Source organism: Epinephelus fuscoguttatus, linkage group LG4 (genome assembly GCF_011397635.1).
Source record: "Epinephelus fuscoguttatus linkage group LG4, E.fuscoguttatus.final_Chr_v1".
Lineage (NCBI taxonomy): Eukaryota > Metazoa > Chordata > Actinopteri > Perciformes > Serranidae > Epinephelus > Epinephelus fuscoguttatus.
In genome coordinates, this window is record NC_064755.1 from 25,456,307 (window position 1) to 25,476,862 (window position 20,556).

Below are 20,556 nucleotides of genomic sequence, written 5' to 3' on the forward strand. Positions count from 1 at the left end.
CAATCATCAGCACTGGCCTGGCCGGGTTTGGCCCCACCCAGGCCAGTGACATACATGGAGCAGAAGACCCAGGCTATTTTCAGCTGGGGTATTAATACCACTGTAAGACACACAGTCAGCACACACTGGGGGTGAACTGAACCCACGGCAAGAGACCCTCAATATACACAGTACACCTGCTCCTGACCTCCATTTATCTCACTGTACAAAGAGTTATAGTGTGTACTTGAAATGTTAAAGGCAGGGTCAAAGGGTCTCACTGCTGGTTTACCCCAGAGCCATGCAGGGTTATTACGCCTGCTGCGTCCATGTCAGTAACAGACGAAGTGAGGCTACCTGTTCTGGGCCAAGAGCCTGCAGGTCGGCTGAGTAAATGACTTTAGCTGCCCGTTGTTGGCAAACCAAATACACAATAGCTCAAACACACACACACTGAGCTCTGAAACTCTGATTGAAGCGGAGCAGGCTGACTGACGCACACACCTGCAGCATGTCCCACCAGCACTGTAAGCATGAACTGGGCCAAATGGCTCGAGTTACTGCCTGTGTGTGTATGTGAGAGTGTTACAGCTCCCTTCTTCTTGTTTTCTTCTCCCTTTCCGTTCCTCTTTCTCTCAGGTGCTCCTGATCAGTAATCAGAGTGGCCCTGCCCATATTTGGGAGAGGCTGGAGAAGCTGCCGTCTCTCGCTTCCAGACAAAGCAGCTCTCAGATCAACTTGATGTTTGTTTCTTTCGCTCCTTATGTTTTATTTATTACTTTTTAATATAGAGGTCTGGTAGTCCAGTTTTTGTTGCTTTGTTTGTTTGTTCAGTTTCTACACTGTTCTGTTAATTAAGAGCTGGAGGCTCTGGGTCCTACGGCCCATTGTGTGGCTGGACTAGACTTCTTCCATCTTTTTCGTCTTTCTGGCCTGGCCCCCAGACTAGAGCCTTGAATCTCTGCCCAAACCGACTTGGGCCCAACCTGACCCACTTGGTTCAGGTCAGGCCTGGCTGTAATATTTTAAAATTCCCTCAAGCTTGAATCGGGTTGGATCACGGCAAGTTGGTGTTTTTTCTTCTTCTCTTTTTTTAATGCAGAGGTTATAGTCTGGTATGTGCTATATTGCCATCAACCCATTATAACTAATGAAAATGAGATTTAAAAATAGATTTAAATGGACAAAATGTTAGGATTTGGGGGTAATTGGCTCACATACTGCACACAGACTCCCTTGCACTACACAGGAGATGCATGAAACCGGCAGTTCTCGTGCATAAATGACAAGAGTTGCACTTGACTGGAGCGAAAACGAGAGACAGAGAGAAAAAGGCGCTGCAAGGCGACTTGGTTGGCAGTGTCCCTCTGCTTCCCCAGCAGAGGGAGAGATGTGCATAACATACAGAGAAGAGAGAGGTGATCATTATCTGTGCGCAACATCGCCTTGTATTGCCGTGTACACTTGAAGAGAGAGACACAGCCCACTCTGCTGAACTTGTCATGTGCCAGACGCACACTAACAGAAAGAAGACAAGAAGGAGAAGTGGTGCAGGGGAACATGTCGGCCCTTAGCTTGTTATAAATGTTTTATACAGAGATAACTTTTTTAATCGGGCCCAACAGCTGCCAGGGTTCAGGCTCGGGTCATGCTTGGTCAGAAATTATATGGTTCATGTAGGATTGGGTCTGCTTTTTGGACCCTGTCATAGCTCTATACTTTTGGTTGATAGTGTCATTATTTGTAAATAAAATCTTTTTTTTTAAAAGTGATACTTAGGTATGGTGTCCTCTCTATATGTTGCTTGTCACAAGGCTGACCCAAGTCTGCTTGTAACAGAAGTGTGTGTTCTCAAAAAGGGAAGGACTTCCCACAAATGGTACTAATGGCTCCCTGATCCATTAAGGCTCTTATACAAGCCAATGATAAAACATTATATACGATTATATCTGAAGAGTGAGATCATTACTGCTTCCTGGATGGTACTGAAACAACAAACGTCAACGCGTAACGATACCATCCTCTCTGTGAGGCCTCTACCCGAACACGTAAAGTCTTGTGATAACACAAATTCACCCACAGCACTTCCATGGCAGGTAGAGGATTTGTTGCTTGCTTAGCCCTGGTGAAGCATGGAGGTGAAGCTCAGTTCTTACCCTCCATGATAGATATGTGCACAGCTCTCCGACGCGTGCGCGGCACACTGCTGAGGCGAGGCCCGTGGGTGATGGATGGACAACTTCTGCTGGGCACAAGGCCAGCCCTGCAGAGACAAACACACACATAAATGCACAAACATCACCGCACAAAGAAAAAGCCACGAGCAGAGGTAACTCGTACTGCAGCGAGTAGGCGCTGCTGATATAAAGACATCTACAGTAGCTTGGTGCCTAAGAAAATGGAGGAAAATGAAACAAAAAAATCTGATTGAGGACATTCTGACCTTTCCTGAGTTTAAAACTCTACCTGTGAATTTCTGGAGGTTCGCGTTTGATTTTGGCACTCTGCTCCATCACCTCTTTTGCCACTCGTCCACTGTTATAAAGCACAGAGACGATGCTCAGGATGAGTTTCACATACACACAGGCGCACACACACACACGCACACATAACCAGGCACCCTAGTGTCACCCAATGCCATGAAAGCCATCACTGCAGTGGATGAATACAGTGCATGGGCATCATGATTGAATTAACCCGGTGAATTCAGCTTTATGTAACTGAATTACCACCAGTCAGACAAATGCACACACAGACTTGCAGGCAAAAATATCAAAACAATGATCATGGGTCGCCCTTTAACAGTAAACTCAATGTTTACATGACTGGGCTTGTGATTTCAGTTAATTTACAGTCTCCATATATGAACATTATCAGATATTTTGAATCCAAAATTAATTATAATTAAAAAAAACAACAACAATAAAATTATAAAATAAATAATTAAATAAAAAAATCATAAAAAGTATTCTAAAAAATTATAATAAAAATAGTTAAAATAATAATAATAATAATGAATAAATTAACTTCACCTCTAAATAGTCGTAGTTTCATACAGCTGAGGTTTTGAGATATCCATATTCTGTCATCACCCCGCTAATTTCTTTAGTATAAAGTAGCTTCGATGGAAATTCTTCGTAGCAAGGTTGTGGATTATCCAGAGAAAACAATTTTAATTTTTAAATGCCAAACACAACAAAGGGAATTTCATTCACTGCCAGAGGCAAAAATCTCAGAGATGGATATCTCATATTCGGGCAAATAACACGGAACATTATCATACAAAGATAGAAACCACCTAGTGATCCTTTAATAAAGGACAATATCGTGGACATACAGTTTCTATGCTCATACAAGGTGATAATGCCTCATGTGATCAACCCCCTTCATTCGTCCCTCTCTGTCCTCTCATAAGGTGTCAGTCCTATCCTCGGGGCAAAAACACACTGACGTTACAGCACAGAAGGCCAAGAGGCCATGTCTTATGGGAACACTTCTCTCCACTTCCAGCTGGGGGTTCTCTGCAGTGTCCTCCCCTCCCTGTCATCAGTCATACTGTCTTGATGTGTACTTTACCTGTAACGGAAACGGCTGCCCTTGAAGAACAGGTTGCTGCTGGACACCGTGCGAACTTGACTTGACTTCTCAAGCCTGATGGAAGAAGAAGAGGAAAGAAAAAAAGAGAAAAATTAAGCTTATCGCAACTAAATAAGGAAAACAGGAAGGAAAGCTACTGGAATGACCTTGAAAATATAAACATTTCCTCACTGCAAATGATCACGCTGTTATATAAGTGTGAATGTATTTAATCTTTGCTCTCTGAATCCCAGAACAAAGCAGAAACTAGGATCAAATACCCTGCTATAAATTATGCACGCTTCTCCTCGCAGTATAGGCGCTGCATCCTCGGCACGGCTCCATACAGTATTCAATATGTTTATATTGTCATAGTAAGTGAGACATTAATGTTTAATTTTGCTTTCAAGGCATATATGCGTTTCTCCGAAAGACATCTTTATCACAAGTCCTCTTGCTGTTCAGCTCCCCAGACTCCTTGTTATGGTAAGATTTTAATAAGTGCGAGGCTGATAAAATATTATCAGCCTGCCACTTCAGGGAGTCATCAAAAGGTCACATCATATTAACTCCAAAGCGTGTGCTAAGCTCTGCCCTTCCAATGCCCCCTCTGCTTCCATCTGGTAACCCCAACACGCCTGAGCCATCGGCCCCGACTCATTACTCCGCCACTCCTGAGCCTGAGCTCACAGGCTGCTTTTCTCCTTTTTTTTCAGTTTGTTTTTTTTAATCACCTTTCCTGAGCTGGAGCGAGCAGAGGGGACCCGCGCTATCATTCATGGCTGAGACAGGGGAGCCATATCTCAGAGGGAGTGCTGAAGTGCTTGCCGTCTCGTGCCAGCACGCACTCATTTACTAAAGGTCACAGGGAACTCACACCTCATTTTCCTGCTGACAAACAACCCGTAGGGAAGGGGCTTTTAAGGACACCCAGGTACCGTGACGGAAGCCTGTCTGACAACTCTAGGATGGAGAGCAGGTGACCAAATCATGACTGTGGGGAAATACGAAGAACACTGAAATTAAAGGGATTGTTCAGATGTTTTGAAGTGGCGTTGTATGAGGTACTTATCAATAGTTAGTTTATAACAAACACTGTATGTGTCGGCATACCCCTCAGTTTGGAAAAGCAGGCAGGAATAGTACCACGGAAGCTGGACAGGGGCAGCAGCAAGATTTTTTTTAGACACCTAGAAAATCCCACCCAAAAACTTTAAGTGTACACTGCGCTGAGAGTATTTTCATCACTTAAGCTTTCCATCAGACAGCTTGTGTTGACGGGGAAGCTGTCAATGGCTTCAGTTTAGCATCTATGCTCTTGTCAAAGCCACCAGACTCCATTGAGAAAAACAGTAATTTTGGCTAGCTGAAAACAGACGTTGCGAGTCTGACGATGTCCTGATCATTTAGCTAGTTTGTGTTACTGTGTGACTTTGGTGAATCTACACTACCTCTTTTAAACGCAAAAGTCATACAATAACACACAAAAAAAAACTGGTCAAGGCAACAGTCTACAAGCAACTCCTGAGTTCAACAATGTTAAATCACTGTTATTCCCAATGGAGTCTGGCCTTGAAGAAAGCCAAACAAGGGCTTCATTATTTCCCTGATGGAAATCATTGTCTGATGGTAACGGGAAAGCAGTGAAAATATTCTAACTACAGCGTACACTTAAAATGATAATGATTTTTTTAGGTGGCTAAAATATTTTGTTGCTGACCTGTCCAAGTTTCTGTGTCAGACTCCAGCTTGCTTCTCCAAACTGGGGGCGTGCTGACCACCATCTACTGTAGGTAATACCTTGACTATGGATAAGTACCGCATTCAACCCCACCTCAAAAGATCCGAACTATCTCTTTAAATAAAAGAAGAAAGTCATGGACTCACTTGTAGAACGCTTGGTTCTCCACTCCACACTTCCAAAGGTGCTTGCATGCCTCCGGTGTGGGTGCAAAGTACGTCAAGATGATCTTTTCATCCTGCACGTTGAAAATGAAAAAAACGTGCAGGAAAATATAACAAACTGACACATAAAACCACACGTTGTATCTTCCCACATCCAACAATTCATGCTCTCACCTCCTTCTGATTTGCATATACGTGGAACGTCTTGCCTTCAAACTTCAGTTTGGTCACCTCGTTCCTGTCCGGGAAAGGAGTGCAGCAACAGTCACACATACAGCACGTGGAAACAGAAAGCCACAGCCCCTTTAAATATTCATGACAACCACTTTGAGATCACATAAACAGCCACGGAACTCTGTGTTTGGCTGACAAAACAAATAACCGATAATATTCCCTGCAGACTGGGAATGGAGAATGAGGGTAACCTGAGCGCTGCTGAAGGCAAACAAACAAAGCCAGAATAAATACTGCGAACATAATAAGTCTGTCTTCATTATTGTAACAGGAACCTTTTCAGTTGAAAGTGAACAGACAGAAAAACAAATGTTAAATAGAGATGCACCATCTTGTATACATTTTCAACTCATCAGTAAAGCATCTTGCTAGATTCAAATCAGTAGGCGTAAGATGGTGTAATTAGCCATCTGTGCACATGCTAGCTGCCGGCTCTTGTCACAGGTAGAGACAGATGGATGAGCTTTGTTGAGTGTGACTGTAAAACCAGCTGTAGTGCACGTGCTGTTTCATGTAGACCGCCCTGCACATAGAGCATGTATGTCAAATCAGGTAAAATCAAGGCCCTGCAGCTCAGTGTTTGTCTATTTACATCCTGCAATCACTTCAGGGTTGTGCTGTCTTTGGCTGGCACAAGAGTCGCACATTTGGCTCACCATTTGAGAAAATGAACTCTCTTGTTTCCCTGAAGCACCACGAAACCAAACGGCGTGAAGGCGAGGAAAGCTGGGTTCCCAGACACATCCTGAAAGACAACAATTTCAAAATATGAACACACACATTCAAACACAAATAAGACATAAATCAGACATGTTTCAGCATGTCCCGTGAGACAGAACAGTTTTCTAAAATGTTTACTAACTAAAAATAGTACGGCAGTGCTTGTCAAACCTTGCATGGATGCGGATCAACACCATATGTCTCCAGCAGCTGGGCTTTCTGCAGGAAATTTCGCTCTGATGTTTCAGGTGTCTGTCCACTGAGGGAGAGCAACAACACACCAAACATCTGCGTTAGTCCACCATCAACATAAAAAATGCAACGCAAAAGTTTTGAAAGGCCAAAACATTTCTGAGAGAGGCACAAACTTATTTACATCCAATGATGTGACATGTTTATTTAGAGAGGCTGAAAGAGGCAGACAGAGGTTACAGAGGTCAAACATCAATATACTGTCAGCTGAGGCAAAGAAAATGTCATGATATTAGATGATATTTAAAAAGATGATATTTAAAAAGCAGCTTTAATCAAATGTAGGTATTCATAGTGAAGTACTGTAACTTGGTGGTGAAGAAAGAAGAAACCACCAGTGGGCAGCAGAGTCTCATGCTGTTTGTTATTCTGCTCCTACAGCATAAAAACTGGACTTTGTTGATGTCTTTCTCTATTGTGTCTCAGTGTATATCATTAACACAGCAAATCACTCATATTAAAATGATAAAACACCCATATTTGTGCGAATAAGAATCAATTGGGAGAGTTAAACGGATGTGAATGGAACACTTTGTGTGAGAGCAGCTTGTGTTTGTGTCTGTGTGTGTGTGTGTGTGTGTGTGTGTGTGTGCGGGGACCTGTTCTACCCAGAGTGTCCACTTCTTAGGACCTTTTTGAGATCATCTTCAACCAAATTTAAGACTTATTTTTCATCTTTTTCGTATGAAAGCATTAAGTCCTGTGCAGACGTAGGTTTTATGTAGGAATATGGTTATTAGACTGAGTTTGATTAATCTATATTTTGCCAACAAGAAAGTGTTCTGTGATAGGTTTTAAGATTTGGGAGCTTGACTAGTCTTAACAAAAAGAAATTTAAAGATGGCTAAATGAAATGAGATCAAATATGAGAAATAAGACCTCACAAATTCAAATTCAGTGACTAATATCTTTAAAATTGAATTTAAGACATTTTAAGACTTTCTAAGGACCTGCAGACACCCTGTCTATTTGATCGCTTTCATTAATGTGTTTAGCTGCTCCTCCAGGTGAAGAGGGGGCTTGGAGCCATCACTAATAGCTGTAATAAAGGGCAGGTTATGAGCTCAAGACAATCAGTCCGAGATATTTGAGTGGATAGCAGATGAGAGCGTGTTTTTTTCTGCTATCTGCTCAAATAAGCGACAATAATCTGTCTGGCCAAGCCAATACAGGAAAATGGGGCCTCGTTACTGCACTTAATTACATAGATGTCAGAGGAAGTCTGGTGTTTATTTCAGGAGGTATAAAAGCAGGATCTGTAGGTATGTGAACACAAAAGAGATAAAATGGAGCTTTATATTTTGGCTCTTACATCAGCTCTGTCTTGTGTATGTCTGCAATCCGACGCTCCAGCTTCTCCGAATGTTTCGGGAAGAACTGGAACTTGGAGCTGTAACCTTCAGGATGCTTCCCGGGGTCGTAGTTACCAATCTCAGCTGGAGCGTGGGGGGATCAGAAAAAGCAAAATGTTAAACCTATTCGCAAACATTCAGGGCAAATAAAAGTTAAAATGATGTCTACAGCTTTCAGCACAGTGCGGCTTTATTGTTGCCAGTGGAGACAGGCTGAACATGCCCAGGATGATTTGTGTTCCTTCATGCCACACTGCACTCCCTTAGATGACCCTTGTGTTGATTTCTCTCTGCGAGGAGGAGCTGACCAGGCAGCCCATCTTTAATTCATCAGCCCCTCCTCCAGAGGACCGGCCTCTCCTCAAACACTGAGCTTCCTGGGATGCTAGCTGTGCCACCATACCTCATGTGTGTTTGTTTATGTATGTATGAGTGTGTGGTGAAAGGACGATAAGATGCCAGATAACCACTTCAAAGACTTTATAACTGAGCATGGCGTCTTGTTTATTAATGAGTGTGCAAGTCACTGAACTAATTATCATACAAAGTACAGGATAACCTTTCATTTTGTACACGTTTTAGAGTCAGTATCAGTATCGAAAATCACACCCAATGAGCGTGAAATGCTTACTACAGCACAGATCTTATGTGTGCATACGAAAACACTGCAGGCATATTCTTTGAGGAACATTATGCCGCACACTCTATCACCTAATTCAGCTTCTTTCCACACATAAATATCTATACGCCTAGCAGGCAGCATTTATCAGACTGGTGAACTACAGGGCATGGTAAAACAGAGGTCGTGAACATATGCAAAGCAGAGAGTGGTGCAAGTCATTTCCATCTGTCACCCTCCATTACCTTGTAGGATGTGGGCAGCCAGCATGGCCGCATCGGAGGTTTTGCACAGGAGCCGCCCGTGGTAGAGGTCTCTCTTGATTTGCAGGAAGACAAGATACCTACAAAGAAAAGGACAAATCACGTCAGATGGCCTGACAGGCCTGCTTATGAGAATACTGATGATGTACATAAATACCCGCAAACCACTCATCCAGTTACGTTTCTTGGTGGAAAGAAAAGAAAAGACAGAGGAGGAGCAGCAAAACAACAAACCTGATAAACCTCAAAGGCTGTTGAGTTCACATTCCCTATGGGTGGTTTGAATATTTCTTTTTGATTTAGCTGAAATGAGGGTTTTGTTTTGGGGAAAGGAGGGTAGGAAGGCCCAGAGGGAAAAGCTGCTACTGACGCTGTGCTTCTCTTAAAGCCTCCAGCCTAGTTTCAGACTCACCCAACCAGTCAGCTCCCTGAAGCATGAAATTTACTCTGAGACAACATCTGAAGTAAATATCACGATGGTGATGACTATTACTATTGTCATTATTGTTATTAGCACTATTAGAGGTGGGCTTATTGTAATTGTTATTTCACAAACCCCCCAGCCGTGAACAGGAAATAAGACATTGGTCTCTCTGTTTCTTACAATCAGCCAACAGACCTGTTCTCTCTATCTAGGCCATTTCCAAAGGCTAATAACGCTTTCTGTGTAGAGACATGCATTTAAAAGCTGCTTACATTTCCCACGTTATTCACTCCGCAGCAGGTTCAACAGAGCCTTTTGAAGGTGTGAGGAGTGCCAGTGTAATTTAATTGGTACATATTCAACAGCCATTTAGCGCTGATGTTTTGACTGTATTACAAAACATCTGTACACTACAAACATGCACTCACAGACTTGAGACAAATTATGTGCACCTTTTTTATTTGTGTTTCTCTTTTTTTCCTCTTTATTTGGAATTTTAAAAAATATATTTTTTAATTTGTTTCGACTAAAACGGGGATATTAGTTGTTCAGCTAACCCCAGTACATTAATATTAATGTTTTTAAATTGTTGACTAATGTGCATTGTCACCCAGTAAATGAAGAAAAATGTCCAAATTAGTTAGTACTTCTTAGTTTTTCCCTTTTCCTTGTATGTATTTCATGTTTTTTTGTTTGTTGTTGGGGTTTTTTTGTCATGTGGATCTTCTTCACAGGTGCACACCTGCTGTCACACATCCTCTGATGAGGGGTTTAAAGGCAAAACATGTCGGCAGTTTTGTTGGTTAATTTTTTTTTGGAAAGAATTAATAAATAAATAAATTAACAGATTCTTTTGCTTTTTCTAACAACTGTAGTGGCACATTTGTCCCAAATTAGTTTTGGGGAAACACACAAAAGCATGTTAAAAAATATTGAATAGGCCTAATTTACTGAGGACATTTTGACATGTGACAGTAGGAAAAGCACAGGTGTATAATACAATTAAAGCTGGGGTAGGCAATTTAGTTTTGGCTTCATTAGGCTAAAATCCCCTAATAACCTTTAAGCATACTATAATTTAAGTGGTCTGAAAGAACACTAAACTTCTACACCTTCGCTTGGCTGTTTTCAGGCTTTAGTATGCAGTGTGCATGCACGTCCCTTTAGTGAAAGCTTGATTAAATGGTGGAAAATCCTGGAGAGAAAGTTGCTATTCCAGCACTGGCACTGTAAAGCAACCCAAAAAGGAAGACAGACTTATCAAAAAAAGAGTCTAAAAGAGAGTGTGACGTGTGATATGTGTCATTGTCTGCAAAGCAAATAGTTTAGCCTCTTGCTAACCAGATAAAGGCACACGGCTGCAGCTTCAGGTTCATGTCTGTGTAACTAACATTAGCTAGACCCTCATCACATTGTATTCTCTGCCTCACTCCCCACCTCTTAAGACTACCTAAGCAGGAGGAGAGCAGGCAGCAGCTCTGAAGACAGACCCCCAGTCAGCAGCCACAGCAACCTAAATCCAGCCAGCGTGGGGCGTCAGTGGATTAGTGGATAGAACAGGTGCCCCATATACAAGGCCGTTACCGCAGCGGTCCGGGTTCGACTCCAGCCTGTGGCCCTTTGCTGCATGTCATTCTCTCTCTTTCCCCCTTTCACACTTGACTTTCCTATCAATTAAAAGGCAAAAACTGCCCCAAAAAATATCTTTAAATCCAGCCAGTGCCAGGAAGCTGCACAGCCAAGACTCCTTGGATCAGCAAACTTTCTGCTGCCATTACACAGGTTAGACCCAGCGCTTGGGGGTTTGAGCTAGCCAAATCAAGGCACCAAGCCACCAACTGAAGGTCAGTTTCTTGAGCTGCTGCCTGCTCCCCTCCCTGGGAAACAATCCACAGCGGCGTGGAGCGAGGTGGAGAGACCGTGGGGTGGCTAGCTAGCTAATTCTTATCTAATTTGTTGTCTGGTAAACAAAAAGACAAGGAGTGGGGCAAGAGGGGCAAAGAGAATGAGCTGCTGACAACTGTACAATGAAATAAGATTAAATAAATCAAAGTATGGGAAACATCGGATTACTGTATGAAGCATGTGCATATGCCCATGGTCGTCTGGTGGGAGGGGTTTAGGACAGAAAGGAAGGGAGCTGCAGGAGGAGGCTGTATTTTCAGATTCTGCCATTTTTGTTTGTTTATTCGTGTGTTTTTTTCCCTTCTTTTTCATATTTCTGCCTACTCCAGCATTTAATCAAGGCTGAATTCCATGTAGCTGCTTCAGTTTCAGTTCTGTCACGAGATGCTTCAATGGAAAGGAGTCATTGTTAATATTATTAATAACATCTGTGCTTTTCCTACTATAACAAGTCTGCTGTGAAAAGGCCGCTAACACCAAAAGGCAACACTATATTTAATTGAAAAGCAGCCTTTTTTCAGCGTCTATAGAATTCTTCATAATGCATTAACATGCTGTCCAAAAGAAAATCCTTGCAGTGTGGCGAGAGGGAGCACGCACTGAATGAGCCTTGTATGAGATTGATTATTTACCCTCTCCCTCCCTCTGTGGTCAGCCCTTTCCACTCTTATCATCATGTATCACTCTCCCTTCTCTCCCCCCATTCCACAGCCTTTCATTCGCCCTTCTTTTTCCTCTCCACTCTCCATCAGCACCCTTTGCCCCCTATCTCCTCTGTGCGCCTGTTCATTATGTACCCTCTACATGTGGTGCACATTTCATCTCATTACACCTCTGAGAGAGAGTGGCCTCCTCTCACTCTCGGCAGTGATGAATATATCAGTAAACTACATGCACATGTATACCAGCTGGCAGCGCTCAGCATTATCTGGAGGGAGTGTAAACGCAGCGCTCTTCACACTTTTAATTTGTCACTTTAACCTTTCTGCAAATTAATCAGCAGCACATTTAGGAAGATTTACCATGAAATCAAGTGTGTGCATTTATATACAAAAACTACTGTGAGGGCTTTTACATTTCTCCCTGCTTCACAACTCTGTGTTCTGTGTAATATTTATCATAAGTACTCAGGCAATTTAATTATGAAAGCCCATAAATAATGTTTTTGAAAGAGACTTGTTTGCTCTGTTTAAAAACTTTAGAGCACAATCTGTACCACAAGGAAATCTGGAAAAAAAAGGCACAGCTGCTTTGCACAGGTTTGTCAAACGATGGCAGTCTTTCTTCCATACTTTGAAAATGAAACAAAGGTGAGCTGTAGCCGCACAAGAGCCCTTATCAACTCGTCTGAAGTGAAAGCAACAACAGGAGGTCGTACCGAGTGATTTCCTCCTTTAGAGAAGCAGGTTCAGGAGGGTAGAACTTGACTCTCAGACACATGGTGAATGGAGGCTGAGCTGGAGGAAACACACACAAAACATTCAAGAAACAGACAGGAATGCTTTCATTGTAAGAGATCAAACAATCAACAGGAGATCGAGATCGACAGTTTAGAGACTCAGACATAAGCAGGATTAAAAAAGTACTTCAGTATCAAAAAGCATATTTGGGCAGCAAGTAGCTGTTTGTCTTGATCGGTCCCCTGGTGTATCCCTTCCTTGTGTCTTTTTGTTCTTTACTTATTCATTTGTTATGATTATAGTTCTCTCGTTTCTGCTCTTTTCACCATCTTTTCTTTAAAAAACCCCCAAAATAATTCAAATCTTTATCTTCTTTGTGCAGCACTGTTATTTATTTGTGAATATTTACTGTACTATCTCATCAATATTAATTATGTTGTGTATATTGATTCTATGCAGAATCGTGTTATTCAATTTTTAAGGCCAAGGACATTTATGGTCATGTGTTTGTGACCAGATCCTGTTTTATTTTGAAATGCGTTCTCATTGTGTTTAGTGTTTCTTTTACTACTACTTTACTTCTTTTACTTTTACTAAGTTTTCTCACCTTTGTTGATTACCTCATGTGTTTCACCTGTGTCTTGTTCCACTCACCTGTGTGTAGTTAGCAATCAGCCCTAGTATTTTCCCCACACAGTCGCCAGATTGTCACTGTCGCCTGAGTGTTCATGCTTTACAGCCTTTTCCTTGTGTTTGATTCCCTGGCTTTAGACTCTGCTTGGCTTTATGTTTGTTTTTTGTGTGATTTTCCTGAACAGATTTTTCTGCCTACACATGTATGACCCCTGACCTCCTGAATAAAGACTTTGATAACTGTTCTTGGTGTTTGGTGTTTTTCTCTGCAACTGAGTCCCAGTTTTACACTACATCGTTACATATCCCTGCCATAAATACATCCTAAAAATAATTTAACTACTGATTTTTCAGTATAGATTAATCAAAATGTTTACTCTGTAAAATGTAACAGATAATATTTGCCCATCACAAGGTACAGAAGTTTTTTTTCCCCTCATTAACAGTTGGTAAAACCTACAAAAAAATTACTTCACAATGATGCGAAGAGCAAGGGAATTGGAAGTGTAATGGTATAAAATGTACTTACAATGCAAAAAAAAAACCCAACCTGTGAATCTTTTATTAATACACAGTATATTATATCACTTTTGATAGCAGCTATTACAGTATTTGTAAGCAGCATTCAATGCTCTAGTTGGTCAAGGTGGATCTAATCTTAAAGGGAAATGTCGTTATTTTTCATCCTGGACTCTATTTTCACATCTTTTAGGGATGCACCGAAATGAAAATTTGTGGCCGAAGCCGAATAATATTAAACGCTTGGCTGAATACCGAGTACTGAATACCGAATATCATTGTTTAGTTTTTCATTAGTTTTTGCAGATGAACCCCCTCCAGATTAGTGTTGTCACGGTACCAAATTTCAATCCCACTGTACGATACCAATGAAAATATCATGGTTCAGAGTAGTATCATGATACCACAGCGAAAATGAGGCAGATGTGCCTTTTGTCATTTATAAAAAGATAAATCACTTTTCTATAATATATCAATGATATTTCAATGGAATAAATTACTTATTGACTTATTCATACTTCAAAAACAGCATCAATGAGTGATGAACATAGGGGGGATCAAAATAAAATAAATAAATAAAATAAGAATCAACCAGCCACCCTCCTCCCCTTCATAAGTAAAGAACAGTCCCTAAAGTGCGGTGAGGTTCGTGGGCCATGAACGGCTCGTTTCTCCTCTGACACGTCACATACCTGTGTTCAGCTGGCTCGGCTGTTCAGGTACTTCTGGGCAGTCCACACGCCAAGAAGAGGATATTATGGGAGCCGACTTCTCCGTCGCCGGTAAGCCGATGGCCGCCGTATTTGACAGGAATACATACTGTCTGTTTCTGTGACCCCCGTTCAACCCACAATCGGTGGGATTCGCCTTTTGTTTCTGCTGCTGGTTGAAATCTGTAGGCTGCTCGCATAGCGTGCTGAATGATTTAAGCCTATTTTGCTCGCTCAAAACTATTTTTAGTCGTAAATGTGAGTGCGGTGACGGATGGATCGCCACGATGCCGACATTTTACTCCACCCCTCACTGCACGCTGTTTGACTGCGTTATCAAAACACGGCGCTATTATTCGGCCTTGCTTTTAACTTATTCCACCGAATACCGAATGTGTGTTTTTTTGCAATATTTGGCCGAATATATTCGGTTACCGAATATTCGGTGCATCCCTAACATCTTTGTGTCTAAGTGACTAATGGGAACAACAAATCTCAAAACTGGTCCAGTATTAAGTGCGAGTGTGAATACTGGGGACAACAGCATACTGTTAATGTACTGATGCATTCAAATGGGGTTGTGTTTACTGTGTTCATGAGGAGAGTCCATATGAACACCTCCCTGTTGTGATTACGCCCTCATTATGTGGAAATTTTCTGAGAGCTTTGAGTTCACAAGTTCATGTTCAAGAAATGTACATTAAGTCGTTCAACAGTGCAGACCTCGTGTTGAGACTGAGAGATTTAATGGCCCAATGTTCAAGATTATAATGATAAAGTCAAAGTACTTACATTTCATTTGCTTTGCAATTGATTTTGAGAACTCCAGCCAATGCTGCATTAGAGAAAAAAGATGAATGCAAATAATCACAAAATGTCACAAAAAAATCATCTCTGACTAATCAACACATCAAATCATTCAGATGACACTTTCAATAGCAGTTGACATGATGTTCAGCTGTTACTACTGACAGTTTTCTGGGGAAACCTGTTTGTGTCACACACGGTGTTACAACAGCGCTGTCCGAGCATTATATAAAATGCTAAAGCTGCGTCGAGTACCATAAATTTTTAGGGTTTTCTTTTGAAAATGTGACGGCGGAGGTCTCTTGAGACGCTGTTAGAACAGGACGGCTTAATAGACAACAGGTTTTGACATAACGGTGAGCTCCTGCTGGTGGTGACAGTAGCACAGGCTCTTTGTGTCTACGGCCGGATTTAGATTCTTCATTCTCCCTCCATCTTTCTTCCAGGTTTCCTTCTCGCCAGCCCAACCCACCCACAGCAACAACCACCAAAATAGTCCTGAGTGACAGCAAAGGAAATGCAGCATCAGCAGGCCTTGGCTCTTGTCTGCAGGACTACAACATGATCTGTGAACATGTGAATACTTCATGAATCAAGCAGTGCTACTACATGGCTCACAGCAGAGGAGCCTGATGGAACAACCGTCAGTCTGAAAGGCAGTGTGAATAAGAGAAGCTGAAGAACACAACTTTTCACTCAGGTCCACAGTCTCATTCTTCTGGCTAAATCAAACCAGATCCATTTTTAAAAATACAGCCGCATGTGATTTTTTAAAACGGACAGAAAGCAACACAGTTATTTGCACCTGGAGTCATTCTGAGTTCAAATTCAAACACTTCTACTTTTAAAGGGGACCTATGAAGCTCATTTTCAGGTTCAAACGCTCAGTTTTAGCACCTGTTCCGTTAAGCCCCCCTCCTGGAGAACCTCACTCTGCCCTGACTGGTTGATGTTTCTGGGTCTTCCATATCCATGCTCTTCAAGTCCCCAGGAACAGCACTAGTCTCTGAAGACACTTTTTGTGGAACTACAATTTCCAGGTCTGTCACGTGATGCCATGCGGCCCAAAAAGACTTTCCTTCCATAGACTTACATCATAAGAATGACGTCTTTAAATCTGTGGATAATATTTTTTAGCATCACAACCCAGGCGGATTGGCTATCTGGGTTTGATCCATTTGGTCCGATGACATTTTGAAAGACTAGAAGAGCTGCACTATTAAATAATGTTATCTCCATTCAAGTTAGTGGAGCACTAGACTTAAGTTAGCCACTGGTCCAGCAGAAGTCTCTAATATGCTTGCCCTATGGGTTCAATGATGTTGAGCAGAGTGGAAGATGCGGGTAATTTTACACAAGTCTAAATTTTTTGGCTTCATTTGCCACTGACCAAATTTTATAGGAATTATTTTATACATCCATGGTGCTCTCAGCCACCGACTTGACGTCTCTGCAGCCAGGGGAATGACCGTACTGGAGTATAGTAGTACTTTCTACTGTGAATTATTCCCAAGACAAAATCTTCACAATCTGTAATATTTTGGCAGAAATATGATCAGAAATCAAGGTGAAATAAACAACATCAGCAACCAAGATTACATGTTTCCCTGAAGTTAGCATGTAGCTACATGTAGCAGTGTAGGCTACATAACATAAACACATGCAATAGCCTGCCTGGTGCAGACGACCACATAAAGAAATCAGCTTGTCTCGAAATTAGAAAAAAAAAAGGTTGGAAAAAGTTTTAGAACCATCTGAAGCTTGAGGTTTTTGCTCACAGGGATTACTTTACAAAGGTTTACCTCATTATTTGAAACTTAGGCCACATTTAATATGAACATGCATTGTGATATTATATGCTGTATATGACCGAAAATAAGGTAAAGCACAATAGGTCCCCTTTAAAACATTGAAAACAGTGGATATAAAAAGACAAATTTCCATCTTGGAGTTTGGCATACCTAGTCTTACAACAGAAGCAGGAGCGATGCGATTTCTTATTACAAATAAGGCTCTATTTTTTAAGCTCATAGCAGACTTTTAAAGGACTAGTTTAACATCTTGGGAAATACTTACTTGAGCAGATTAATGCCACCCTCATGTCTGTGTGTCAAATAAGAAGCTGGAGCCAGGAAGCTTCTCTCTTAGCTCAGCATAAAGCATGAAGAAACGGCTAGTCTGACTCTGTTGAAAATTCAAAAACATGCCTACCCACACCTCCAAATCCCACTAATCAACATGCAGTATGTCCTTTCTTTAATGCAAACACATACAGAAATGTAAAAGCCACTATTTATGGTTTTAAAGGGGTCTCTTTTTCTGTTTATTCCAGTCTTCATGCTAAGCTAGGCTAACCATCACTGGACTCAAGCTACATATTAAACATGCATGACAGTGGACTCGATTCTTTTATCTACCTCTTGCAAAGAAAGCTTAAAAGGGTATTTCCCCAAATGTCAAACTATTACTTTAAACCAGCAACAAAGGCACCAAATCACAGGACTGTTAAGTTTTTAAAACTTCACTTCAGTTAGGTTTATTTTGGGGCATGGACGGTATTGTGTACTAGTAAAAAGGTATTCTTAGGTCTCTCTTAAAAAGCAGATTTTACTCTTATCAAAAATGCCTTATTAAAATATTGAAACATAAAACAAAGATAAAGAAGCATGTACAGAAGATTCTCTGTCGTGCTTACACATACACACACTTACCCGCTGCTTGTCTGGATCCACATATCTGATGCCAAAATAGTCTTTCTCCAGCAAGTTGAGGTGGTGGCAGATGAGGTCAAACAGATACTGTCCCTTTGCATCCCGCTGTAACAGAACAGAAGAAAAACAAAAACTTCAGCAAGCATGCCAACAACAACAAATCACAAACATATTTGAACATGTGTCCAAGAAAAGATTCAACAAAGAAAAGGTACTGTCCTGAGTTCAAACATGAGAAATAATTCCTGCTAGCAGAATGTGCTTCAGATTTCTTTTTTAAAACCCTGCCAGAGATATCTCAGATTCATCCAATATTAATACACAGCCAGAGCCATCTGAAGCGTCTGGAATAAACCCCGTCCACAGCTAAAAGAGGAGCTCAAAGAGAGGATGGATTAAATATGCTGAAATCTCACTGGGGTTTGCTAATACTCTGCATCCTGAACCTCATGAGGAAGCTTCCCTTGGAGAAACACTTGTGTGTACTGCAGCACAGAGAGAAGGCTTGGTCCAGTGCTGTGTCCAATATATATCTGATACCCCTCTTCCTGTTCACAACAATGTATCTGCATAACACTGCTCAACATCTTGGCTCAAACCAGAAAATCTGGATCAGACTGAAGATTTTCTTTCAGAGATCCAACATCTGGAAGAGTCTTAGACGAATATGAGGGATATAATCATCATGAGTACAGTAATGAGAGATAATTACAACTGGGTGCATCACTGCGTTGAGCCAGGTAGAGTAATGAGTGACAGCGAGGTGCCACACAGTGCAAATCAGTGTCAATCACTCTGAAGGGCTAGAATCAAATCTGATGATCAATAAGACTGACAAGCAAATGTGAAAACTCACAGGCTGTATCATTATATTTAAAACATCAATATGCAAACCTGAAATCTCACAGGATCATAAACTGACATCTTCTAGGAGGTCACAGACCTCAAAATAGTTTTAATGAAATATGTAAACCTGCTGTCTGTGACATTTCAGCATCTTGACTCTTGACATCTGAGCATATTTCTGGTAAATGTGATGAGGTCAGAAGGTGGGTGTGATTAATCAGTGTCAGGAAGACAGCAAAAATTTAACTTGGAGCCACTCCAGTGCTGTTACTGTTCACTGTCTCCCTTCATGCCAGGGAGGCGTCATGTGCTCGTGCCACATCACAGACTTGTCTCAATGGGGGAGTTTTTTTTGGAGGAGTGCTTTAATGGGTCAGTCAGCACAAACACAAACAGCCATGAGAAGTCACACTGTTTATGTGCATTTGGAGGAAACTGTCAGAACGACTGTTTATCTAATGGGAATTTTTTTTTTTAACTTTTTATTATGCTTACATCTTGTATAAGTAAAATGTGAAGAAGTGGCTGTATGTCCATGCATCTGTTAAAGCTGCACTAATCCACGTTTTTATTTGTACAAGGGGCTACATGACTAAAACCCTTTTTACATTGCATGTTCAAGGCAGGACTGTTGCATCGTTATTCCAAGTTGCCATTCTGTATAATAAAAAACAAACAAGGAACAAGTCGACAGCTGGCAGCGGAGGTAGCAACAGAGCCAAATAAACATCTGTGTAAAAGGGACAGCCGGCAGGATGGGACCATGGACAGTACAGGTGTATTAGTCAGTGTGTTATGTGAGCGACCCACTGCTAGAAGATTTAAAAAGCAGCTAAAAGCAGTTAGCAGCTAACTCAAATAAGAGGAACAGCAACCGAAAGTGTCTGCAAACTGGGAAGCTCCTTTTCCTCCAAGCAGAGGATGAGATCCGCCGCCATGTAACAGTATAATATAATGATATAATGATTGTTATTGCCATGTTGTGCCATTGTTATTTGTTAAGAAAGTGCAGCCCAACATGCATGCTATATGTCACACTATGAGCCAGTGATGTTGTGTTACATGTCACGCCCCTCACGCCTCTTTTGCTTCTGCGATGCCAGCATTTTATGCCGCCATTTACTGGTTGTGTAAAAAAGCAAAGCCAGCATAATCTTTGCTGTGGCAGTATTTCTGTGTCAAATGGGCTTATATGAAATGTCACTAACAATTACGAACCCACCCAACTCTCTGAAGCATTTTAGCATTTTTAAGCTCATTGTTTTGGTTTCCCTGACCCATAGTTCAGGTGATGTAATTGGTTCACTCACACTGCTCTCATCAACCTTGTTTCGTCAACCAACCACACCGGACAGCTGTTTTCACAATAAAACTGACCCCACTATAAGCTTACAGACTAATGGACATCTGGGGGCCAGAAACATGAATGCAAATGGTAATGGTTACCCTGTCTGTGTAAAGAGGGTTAACATTTGATTTAACTTAAGAAAGTGATATGTCACTGTTGCATTCATAGCTTGTTAGCCTACTCTAATATGGCCCCCAAAAAAATGGAATGAATCCACGTTTAAGACGTGAATTATCATGCCTAGAGCTGAGTATCAGAGATCAATACCTCCTTAAGGGGGAACACCACCTAAATTAAGAATTCCAATAAATTATTTCAATGGCCTATAGGAAAGTTCAATCAATATTTATGAT

At 41.4% G+C, this 20,556-nt stretch overlaps 1 protein-coding gene across 2 annotated transcripts in view; it reads right to left on the reverse strand.

The window, feature by feature from the left end:
• LOC125887634 (FERM domain-containing protein 5) overlaps nt 1-20,556 on the reverse strand; it is a 91,751-nt gene that overhangs the window by 11,042 nt on the left and 60,153 nt on the right. Inside the window, exons 3-14 of one of the 2 annotated variants that reach the window (XM_049574600.1) lie at nt 18,010-18,114; nt 15,284-15,326; nt 12,608-12,686; nt 8,883-8,980; nt 7,979-8,102; nt 6,586-6,673; nt 6,351-6,439; nt 5,635-5,698; nt 5,443-5,534; nt 3,556-3,630; nt 2,446-2,514; nt 2,136-2,242 (exon numbers count right to left, since the gene is read on the reverse strand). In XM_049574600.1, the coding sequence (XP_049430557.1) occupies nt 2,136-2,242; nt 2,446-2,514; nt 3,556-3,630; nt 5,443-5,534; nt 5,635-5,698; nt 6,351-6,439; nt 6,586-6,673; nt 7,979-8,102; nt 8,883-8,980; nt 12,608-12,686; nt 15,284-15,326; nt 18,010-18,114 (1,033 nt within the window). The remainder of the gene's footprint in view (nt 1-2,135; nt 2,243-2,445; nt 2,515-3,555; nt 3,631-5,442; nt 5,535-5,634; nt 5,699-6,350; nt 6,440-6,585; nt 6,674-7,978; nt 8,103-8,882; nt 8,981-12,607; nt 12,687-15,283; nt 15,327-18,009; nt 18,115-20,556) is intronic. The other variant, XM_049574601.1, reaches the window with a different exon arrangement.